The sequence below is a fragment of the Helicoverpa armigera genome, chromosome 11 (assembly GCF_030705265.1).
Source record: "Helicoverpa armigera isolate CAAS_96S chromosome 11, ASM3070526v1, whole genome shotgun sequence".
Lineage (NCBI taxonomy): Eukaryota > Metazoa > Arthropoda > Insecta > Lepidoptera > Noctuidae > Helicoverpa > Helicoverpa armigera.
In genome coordinates this window covers 8941547-8952691 of record NC_087130.1, presented here as the reverse complement: position 1 = coordinate 8952691, position 11145 = coordinate 8941547, and the positions used below count along the sequence as shown (strand labels likewise).

The 11145-nt window shown below is 39.7% G+C and overlaps 1 protein-coding gene across 1 annotated transcript in view; it reads right to left on the bottom strand.

Annotated features, from left to right (window-relative positions):
- The window catches only part of LOC126056787 (protein cueball), a 39277-nt gene that overhangs the window by 4457 nt on the left and 23675 nt on the right, over positions 1 to 11145 (bottom strand). Inside the window, exons 4-6 of the mRNA XM_049850879.2 lie at positions 10864 to 11100; positions 10467 to 10673; positions 9671 to 9779 (exon numbers count right to left, since the gene is read on the bottom strand). Coding sequence (XP_049706836.2) covers positions 9671 to 9779; positions 10467 to 10673; positions 10864 to 11100 — 553 coding nt within the window. The remainder of the gene's footprint in view (positions 1 to 9670; positions 9780 to 10466; positions 10674 to 10863; positions 11101 to 11145) is intronic.

The following is an 11145-nucleotide window of genomic DNA, read 5'->3' as shown; positions in this document are numbered from 1 at the left end:
CAAACAATAAATTAATAGGATTAGTAAGCGAGTGTACCCCAACCATGCAGGGCTAAGCTGAAACATCAAAATATGAAACCTTACAGACTGCTCATACCAACTCATTGCGGTTGACTTGCTCAAGCATTATCAACCTGTATGGAATGTTATGGGCACATTAAAATCTGCATGCCAATGCAGGAATATGGTTACATTAAAATCTAAACTAAAAACATTGTATAGAAATTAAATAGTGCTGTGTTACCGAGATACTAACACAATAACAAAAAATTAAAGCCTTGAAAGCACGGTGACAGAGCAGAGTATTATATTTTTGGAGTAAGAGAAATATGAGCAGCATTTAAATCTAAGTAAAAATACTGGAATAATTTATGTTGATGATCTTGACATACTGGGCCTTCTGTTTAATAAATTACAGGTGCTGGAACTTTATAACGTGAAACCCGTATAATTTTATGTGCGGTTTAGCAATACACATTTTTGTAGCTAAATTCAGTGATTGCTTATTGTCTCTAGCAACTAAAATTGGCAGAAAAGCGACAGATAGTGTTATTTATTCGTTATCAAGGATATCATGTTATCATTGTTTTAAATAACGAAAACAATTATCTCTTAGATCTAGTTGTTTCCTAAAATAAATAATGCTAAAGGTAAAGATGATGTAATTAAATAAAGTAACGGAAAAAAATATAAACGAATCTATCTGCTTACTCTTGGATAAATAAGTACCTATGTATTACTTTTTTATTTCTTAATAATATCTTTCGGACATCTTTTACAAAACACATGTTTAAAATATTTAAATTACCAATTTTATTTTTTCAGCCGCCTGCGAAATATTTACCTTGACAGGTAAGCCATGTGATATATGAATAACAAGGGGTAAATATTATTTTCCCAACTATTGTCTTTCGGTCATTTTAATTGAATTAAGAAATATTTCTTCATGACCGGTTCTATTATTATTTTTAAATTATTTACTCTTCTAATTATTATTTTGTGTATAATTTTTACCTCTATCAAGTGCAACTTTCTGCTGCCTACAAAAGAGTAGAGATATGGTATACTTCCAAGCAACAAGCTTACCTGTCTAGGCCATAAAATACATATTATGAGTATAAAAACATAACATGTACAAATACTCGGTACTGCAAATAACCTTCGATCTATTCATTTATATTATAATATTGGAATATGGCACACGATTGCAAACTTATTTATACGGGGCCTTTAAGAAATGCACTATTGACAATTGCGACATCACATAACTCGGATAGCCACATTGCCTTTATTTTTATAATTTATAGGAATCTAAATAATTAAAACAAGCAAGTAAAATTCCATGTCGCTTAACGACTTTACACGTGAATTCATTTTAAATACCTATATGTATAAAAAAAAATATTATAGTTCCCCTGAACTCTTGCATTCATTTACAACTTGATTTATAATTTTATTAAATTCCACCAAAGCCTCATTCATCTAAATTAAATCTTATTCCAAGGTATATAATGAACCTACTAAGTAAAGTTGGCATAACTACAAAAAATTATCATCTCTATTACAAACATAGATTTCCATACATGAGTATTTTCAGAACATCGCGTGTTCGAAGACCAACTTAGGCGCGCGAGCAGACCAAAGCAAAAATTATATTTGTAAAATACGATACGACAGTCTACGCATAGCATGTCTACGACTCTACACGTGTCATTATTAAACAAAATGAAAGTGTGGCAACAATGCCGATGTGCCCAAACATCCTTGTGTCATGTTAAATTGTTTTTAAATTATTTAAACAACTGATAACATTGATATCCGTAGGTATCGAAAAATTATTAATGCAGTTTTATATTGTCTGCGTTTCTTTTGTTTGTTTAATATTTAAATGTCAATTCACGATGAGTTTAAAGTTGTCAAAAATATTTACAAAGTAAGCTTGGCTTATCTTGTACTTGTTATTAGTAGTAGGTATTCCCCTAATTAACTACCTTTTTTAGTACTTTCCTCATTTATTTTGAAAAACCTATAATGTGATGTAAACACCAAGTTTTGAAAAAGAATCTACAATTTATTGTATGATGATCATTAATCATGCAATAAACAAATAGACATTCAATTTAAGTACATACGTATGTAACTGTGTCTCAAAATTAGTAGGAAACAAACAGACATGACATGTCATGGTGAGTTCAAAAAAAAATATTTTTATTTCACTATCTAAAGATCTATAAAACCGTGCAATTTCACGTGATAATTAAAAAAAACAAGCAGTTCAATGTTCGGGTAAGATAAACAAACAGCTATAGGTATGCAAAGTATTAGTCCTTACTACTGCAGAACAACACGTAAACTATCGTAACTAGTTATCCACTACACTAATAAACATGTGAATTCAGTCATAAATAATCCCTCCATTGTATCACTTATATATACCTTATATATGTGAGATGAATACCTAAAGAATATTGCTCTAACGGCCGGTCCCAATATTATATCTATAGTTTTACTTACTAGAGATAGACATTTGACATTACTTATTGGTAGCGCCATCTATATATTATCTCACGGACTACGTCCACGCATCCAAATAATGTAATAGTACTGCGTTTGACTAAATTCAAACGAGCGATGCGACCCCCTCCCCTGTTTCCCGCTCCTGTTCTGTTCCGCACGCCTGGCGAGTGAGAGTGACACGCGCTCGCGCTCCGTGGCTCCATATTGCTGTAACCGCCTGGAAGTAAACGCATCGCCAAGAAGAAGTACTCGTGCTTCTCCCGTGTCGCATGTCCTACTGTAGGATAGCGAACTACTGTGAAAATCCGCCCGCGGGTGTGAACGTGACTATTGTGTTGTGATCGGGAAGACCGCCGCCTGCCGCCATCTTGTGAAGCCCAACGTTGGAGAGCCAGGTACGCGTGCATATCCTTAATTGCCTACACATCGCTCGTTCTCTTCTTGGCGATAACCAGCCATCCTCCAACCAAAATACAGTCCACTTAAATCTTTTACTATTTTGCGTTTATTTCCAAACCATTTTTTGGTCCAATCGACCCGGATACCTATATCCGTATTCTCGACTTTTCGCGTAGGTATCTTCTAGAAGTGCCTACCTAGGCAGTTGTAGCACCTAGCTGCACTCCTAGTTCATAAATATACCCATTAAGTGGTTATTTCCCGCACCCCGGTAGGTAATATACTCTTACGTAGCTACCTACTGACTATTATAACTACCTATTCGAACTATCATAGTCGTTTTGTAAATTCCATATTTCAAGCGCCTTTTAGTTCCACCGCCTTTAAAGTCGTTGCCTTGTTAGGAACAACTACCGCTTTATTATAGGTTATTTACTTATACCTACATACATTAAATAAAAATGCCGGAAACAAAGACATTGTGCACTTCTGCCGAGACAGAGTTGACAATCTTAGAAGCTAAACGTAATATTTTGTTTGAGCGTATACAAGATATTTACGAGCGTTCAAAAACCGCCCACGTTTCCGAAGTAAATAAAGAATCATTTCTTAGTTATTGTATGACAGTAGACGATATTCGAACCGACTTTCATAAATTATTAGACGCTTATAACGCACAATTACTTTCTATCAATCCTAATTCTAAACCAAATTATAAGGCGTACACCTCATTTGAAGATCTTTATTGTATCATAAAACGTATACAATCGCAGTTTGAAGGTAGACAGTCCGCCAAGCCCAGCGCTGCCGGTCCGGCTGTCCGAGCACCGAAACTGCCCGCGATTGAACTCGTGTCATTCGATGGCGATATACGAAACTGGCCTTTATTTTATGCAAGTTTCAAGTCTACAGTGCACGATAACGCCTCGCTGACGGATGCTGACAGGTTGTACTATTTAATAGGTAAGCTGTCGCCGAAAGCGCAGTCTACATTCGCAGGTGTCACACCAAGTGCTGAGAATTATCAGGTCATATTCCAGTCACTCCTTGATAGATATCAGGATACTCGTGTACTCGCGTCTACTTACTTTGATCAAGCTTTAAATCTTAAATTGTCTGGTACCGCGTCAGTTTCGAATTTCCAACTGTTTATAGATAACTTTGTTACCGCAGTTAATTCCCTTAAAAACCTAAAATTAGAAAATCTCGCCGACTTTATGTTATTGCAACTCGCATTAAAAAAGTTTGACACGGAAACTATTCGTGCGTTCGAAATGACCGAACGTCGTAATAAAATACCTACACTCGATAGTTTTCTTTCGTTTATCAAAGATCAGTGTCGGATATTCGCAAATACGCAGCCTAGTTCATCTAGCTCGTCTAGTAATAACATAAATAAACAAAAGTTTGATAAATCGCGAAACAACAATAACAATAAATCGGTACCTAACCCGCAATCTTACGTAACTCGTTCGGAATCTACCTATAACTCACACAAGTGTCTGTGCGATAACATTGTACACGATCACCTATTTAAATGTCCCTCTTTTAATAATTTAACTCCAATCGCTCGGTTTAATTGTGTTAAAGAAAATAAATGTTGTGTCAATTGCTTGAGTATAAAACATAAAACAAGCGATTGTTCTAGTAAAACTAAATGTCGTTCATGCAATCAACACCACCATACGTTATTGCATTTTGAGAAAAAGTCTCCGGTATTGAGTGACCCCGGTGACCTTAACGTAAACATAAATCGTAGTCCAGCTGTTTCGTCTTCTTTACCGCCGGCGCAGGCACAGGCCGCACGTACCACTGCGCCCACTCCCTCCGCGTCTCAGTCCGAGATTTCTTTGTGTACAACGTCCATTGCGCCCGCTCGCAGGCAGTGCGCGCGCACTTATCATACTCGCGAAGCCGAGCGTCAATGTACCGCGTCCACAACGATATTGTTAGCGACCGCGCAAGTTATTATTTATGATGTTAACAACACGCCGCGCGTGGTTCGCTGTTTACTTGATAGTGCATCGCAAAGTAGTTTTATTACTTCTGACTGTTTTAAACGTCTTGGATTATTTAATAACTTTAAAAATACTAACTTAGTAGTTAAAGGGATTGGTGGTTCAGAAAAATCGTGTAAGGGTTCCGTAGATATTAAAATACATTCGCGTTTCAACAATGATGTTAATTTCACCGTTTCCTCGCTTATCGTGGAACGTATTACGGACACGCTGCCGAACGCTCACGTGGACGTGTCTTTACTCGCGCACCTCGAGTCGTTGCCGCTCGCTGATGCTCACTTTGCTCAGCCGGGTAATATCGACGTCTTGATCGGGGCTTCAGTTTTTCCGCACTTACTACTACCTAATATTGTACGTAGTAAGCAATATAATATACCTCCCGCTATTGAGACGGTGTTTGGATATGTAGTTATGGGTGCCGTACCTACGCTGCATAATACAAATTACACTACGTCTTGTTGTTCTGTTCTTCAAGAAAATAATATTAATTCTCTTCTCAAGCTATTTTGGGAGCTTGAAGAGGTCTCCGCACCGCCCTCGCTGAGCCGTAAGGATCTCGAGTGTGAAGAACATTTCCGCGCTACCACTGTTCGCGACGACAGTGGTAGATATGTTGTGGCGTTGCCGTTTTGTGGCGACCCATATTCTTTAGGCGACTCGTATGCCGCTGCGCTTAGGCGTTTTTACTGTTTAGAACGCAAACTCGACGCGTCGCTTAAATTGCGCGGCGCTTATAATGACGTCATGCGTGATTACATAAATAAAGGTTTTTTAAGCCCGGTTGTAATCGACGAGGGTAACAATTCTCTTCCCGCGTATTATATTCCGCATCACGGCGTGATTCGCGAAGATAAGACCTCCACTAAACTTCGTGTGGTTTTAGATGCTAGTTGCCGAACTACATCGGGTCAGTCGATCAATGATATTTTGCATGCCGGTCCTGATCTACAGGGTGATTTATTTAACATTTTAATAAAGTTTCGACTTTTCAAAATTGCTTTGTCAGCTGATTGCCGTCAAATGTTTCTTAATATTAGCGTTTGTGAATCTGACCGTAAGTTTCAACGAATTTTATATCGTTTTGATAATAGTGAACCTTTATCTGTGTATCAGTTTAATCGCGTTTGTTTTGGACTCAAGTCCAGTCCTTATCATGCTTTACGAGTTGTCCGCCAGTTGATTGCTGATGAAGGTGACAATTTTCCGCTGCTGCAGCTGCTGCTGCTTCCGCTCTTTATATGGATGACATAGTCTATAGTGTCCCTCCGCCCCGCAAGCAGTTTCGCTTTGTGAAGAGCTAATTCAGCTTTTCAAACGAGGCCAATTTGATTTAGTCAAATGGACTAGCAATTCCAAAGAGGTTCTCGCGCACATACCTGATTCGCATAAGGCTTCTCCGGACATTGAGTTCGAGAAGTCCATACCTCACAAGGTTCTCGGCTTACGCTGGGACAGACATTGTGATAACTTTCGCTTTGACATTTCATCACCAGATGGTAAGTGTACCAAACGCATTATGCTATCCACAGTGGCTCGCTTATGGGACATAATGGGGTTTGTGGCTCCTACAATTTTGTACGCCAAGCTCTTAATTAAAGACCTTTGGTTAGCAAAGTGCGAGTGGGATGACACTCCTCCGGATCATATCGTTGCTGCTTGGAAACAGTTTTGTATTGAGCTTTCTGCACTCAATCAAATAACTGTGCCGCGCCATCTTGGTTTAGTCGATGGATGTACTATTAACTTAATAGGTTTCGCTGATGCCAGTGAACGTGCTTATGGCGGAGTCATATATCTGCAAGTCCGCATTGGATCTAACTACTCTGTGCAGCTAGTTTGTGCCAAGTCTAAAGTCTCGCCGGTCAAAACCATTTCAGTTGCGAGACTGGAGCTGTGTGCGGCTCTGTTGCTGTCTCGATTGCTTCGCAAGGTTCAAGACACAATTGCGTCCCAATACTCCATCAATAAAGTATACGCATTTACGGACTCCAAAGTAGTGCTCGCTTGGGTTAATTCTTCTCCTCACCGCTGGCAGACCTTTGTCGCCAATCGCGTTACTAAAATAATAGAACTTATTCCTGCTGCTTGTTTCCATCACGTTGCGGGTATTGAGAATCCCGCTGATTGCCTGTCTCGTGGTGTTACTCCAGCTAATCTTCCGCATCATCCTTTGTGGTATCATGGGCCTTCTTGGATTTCCCGTGATCCATCAGAGTGGCCTATACAGCCCTCACATAATGCAGAGATCGAAGACATACCTGAACGGAAGTCTGTATCTCATCCCGTGACTATTGAGGTTCCGGTATCTCCTATTTATGCACTCGCACTACGCATGTCATCGTGGTCTAAGTTACTACGTGTCATCGTTTATGTCTGTAAGTTTATTAAGAAATTGCCTCGTGGAACTTGTGTTTCAAGCTCTGATCTTGAAGTCGCAGAGTATACATTATTGCGAGCCTTACAGGCTGTTCATTTTAGCAAAGATATGCATAATTTGAGAAATAACATACCTTGTTCTCCCGCTGTTCTTAAGCTCAAGCCGTTTCTCGATGAGCACGGCATCTTACGTGTTGGCGGTCGTTTGTCAAATTCGGACGTACCTTACAACTATAAGCATCCTTGCATCTTGCCGCGTCATGATCACGTAGTTAACCTTCTTGTTGATTTTTATCACAAGAAACATCTCCACGCAGGTCCAGAGTTGCTAATGTCCTTACTTAGGCAAAATTACTGGATACTTGCTGCACGGCGAATAATACGCCACATAATTCATAAATGTAACACATGTTTTAAATACCGTCCGCGTCCGGTCTTTCCTCCAATGGCTGATCTTCCTACTCAACGTGTCAATCAGGTAAATAAAGCGTTTACACACACCGGTTGTGACTACGCAGGACCGTTGCAGTATACACCAGTTCGTGGTCGAGGGGTGAAAAGCCGTAAAGCTTGGCTATGTATTTTCACATGCCTAACAACGCGCGCTACGCACATTGAGGTTGCGACGGATTTAAGCACAGTTTCATTTCTCGCCGCTCTAAAACGATTTCTTTCGCGACGTGGTCCTATACAGTGTCTATACACGGATAACGGCACTTGTTTCGTGGGTGCTAGTTCTTATCTACGCGATCTCTATAAATTTCTCAATAAAGAGTATAGTTCACGCCTTCAGCAGGAACTTTCTATTAATCGCATTGATTGAAGTTTATTCCGCCTGCTTCACCACATTTCGGTGGATGTTGGGAAAGCATGGTCAAAGTAATTAAAACGCATCTCTTCAGAGTTATAGGTCAACAAATCCTTTCTTATGAAGAGCTTTTAACTATTCTTGCTCAAATCGAGGCACTAGTTAACTCGCGCCCGCTCACAGCCTTGAGTAGTGATCCTGCTGAACCGTCCGCGTTAACTCCTGCGCATTTCTTAAATACTGTGCCATTGTCGTCACTTCCCGCGCCTGAAGCAGACTCTTCTAGCTTGCTTCAGAGACATACTCTTCTTGATAAACTCGTGCAGTCGTTTTGGCGGCGCTGGCGCTCAGAATACCTTCACCAACTTCAGGCTAGATCTAAATGGAATAGTCCTGCATCCCCTATACAGGAGGGTACGTTGGTCATTATTATAAATGAAAATTCCGCGCCGCTTTCATGGCCACTTGGTATTATTGAAAAGTTACATACCTCAAAGGACGGCACAACTCGTGTTGTCACGGTGAAAACCGCGAAGGGTAGCTACGTGCGCCCTGTTGTACGTCTCTGTCCGCTGCCGACTCAGTGAGATCTAGCTTGAAGTTGGATCTCTCTCTTAGGTTTAGGTACTTAGTTTAATTTATAATAATTTTCCTCTTCCGCGAACGCATATTAATTTAAAATGTTATAACGCTCTTTTAGACTGTGTATAGGTTATGCGGTAGTACACCTTACATAGCTAGGTTATATTTCTCTTAAAGGCAACCCTTTAAGGCCGGGGGAAATGGTAGCGCCATCTATATATTATCTCACGGACTACGTCCACGCATCCAAATAATGTAATAGTACTGCGTTTGACTAAATTCAAACGAGCGATGCGACCCCCTCCCCTGTTTCCCGCTCCTGTTCTGTTCCGCACGCCTGGCGAGTGAGAGTGACACGCGCTCGCGCTCCGTGGCTCCATATTGCTGTAACCGCCTGGAAGTAAACGCATCGCCAAGAAGAAGTACTCGTGCTTCTCCCGTGTCGCATGTCCTACTGTAGGATAGCGAACTACTGTGAAAATCCGCCCGCGGGTGTGAACGTGACTATTGTGTTGTGATCGGGAAGACCGCCGCCTGCCGCCATCTTGTGAAGCCCAACGTTGGAGAGCCAGGTACGCGTGCATATCCTTAATTGCCTACACATCGCTCGTTCTCTTCTTGGCGATAACCAGCCATCCTCCAACCAAAATACAGTCCACTTAAATCTTTTACTATTTTGCGTTTATTTCCAAACCACTTATCATCAAATGACTCCTACCGCTGTGGGTTAGCAGCGGTGAGAAGACTCTTACTGACTAAAAACCGTCGTGTTCTGTCGTAGGCCTTTTAGGTATGTACCAGGGCCGCGATAACTCTTTCGCCGACCTTACTTATATGGGGCTTATGCCAAAATTCTACTTCTAGTAATTAAATCAACATATGGACAGAATATTGGGAAAGCTCGTAAGTAAGACATATTATGCCAAGCAGTCCTTAGTTATGTTACTACACGCGAAAGAATAATACTTACAGTTTCACAGATATTCATGTTACAACAGTTTTCAATGGTGATCTCGCACTGGTCGGGCCGTGCAGTCATTGGTGTTACATTTTTGTTCACGATGATACGCTTCTTGATCCTGCAAAGAGCGGAAATACTTGTTTTAAAACACGTATATGCAAACATAAATAAAAAGTAGGTAACTAAATTGTTTTAAAGTGACCACCAATAAAAAACAGAAGAGGACCCAAACTGCTGTTGCTATCGATATACATATAATAAACCATTATAAAAATGATTTGAAAAGGTGAAAGAACAGTTAAGGATAACTCAAATATAGCACAACTTAGGGCACGTTAGTACGTAAGCGAATTCCATTTACGTGATTCACAACAAACGTGCTTATTTATGCAGTTCCAAGATAATATTGCATATCTACTATCTACAAACAAACAAGTACCTACATAGATATATCATTTAGAGTAATCTTGTCGCTACTGCCTGAGTTACTAGATATTATTACAAATATAATTCCTTTTGATTTGTGGTTGTCATCATGTTATGTTGTTTTTATTAATTGTTCATCATTACTTTACTTATTTAAGTTGTTATTTACATTTATTTTAGAAATGAAGAAGCCGGTTCAAAATCTTGTCTGTCTACTTTTTTTTAATTGGATTTATACGTTAACTGTACAAACAATTTCGTTCAGTATTTTTGCCATATCCCTCGAAATGACCATTCGGTAGAATTGTGTACGTCAATAAGATTAACTTTTGCTTCATTAAGATTAAACATATAAAATATATTTAAAAGAAATACAAACCTTGGCCTCCTTCTCAAGTGCAGGACTTTGGTAATGAGTACCGCGCAAGCCAAACAAAGTAAGCCACAGAGAACGCCCAGCATTATGATGACTGGGTCCCTAACTGGGTCCCAACCATCATCACAGCTTTTTATAACATTCTCCGAAATAAAATCATCAGAAGTGACATCTTTTGCCAACCTGGGGATCGGTTGAGTGTTGTTACACCTAAAACAACGAAAAAATAAGTTTCACTAACCTCTAAAAAAGAATGTGTCAGATTTCATGTTTGTTCAAAGCTATAAAAATTACTTCAAGTGTTTAGATGTCGTTTCAATGACGCCCATTGTATTTTTTTTCTCATGTTCTACAAAAATAAGTAGGTAATACTCGAACATGAATGATTTGTTCTACTTACTGGCAACTTTCATTCGTTTCAACTTTGACTGGCGCCACAGTTGTAGAAGGACTAACGACAACGCTCTCAGTGGTAGTTGTGAACACCTTAGCTGCCTCACATCTTGAACCCTCATAATCTCCTATGCATTGACATTCAGGCTCACTCTTGTCATCCAGTGAACACAGTCCGTTGTTTAGACAGTAACCATGGCACGCGTTGACCTCACACCTTTCCCCGGAATAACCAGCGTTACATCTGAAATTAAGAAAAATATAAGCAACCTGTTGTAACTCGATAAGA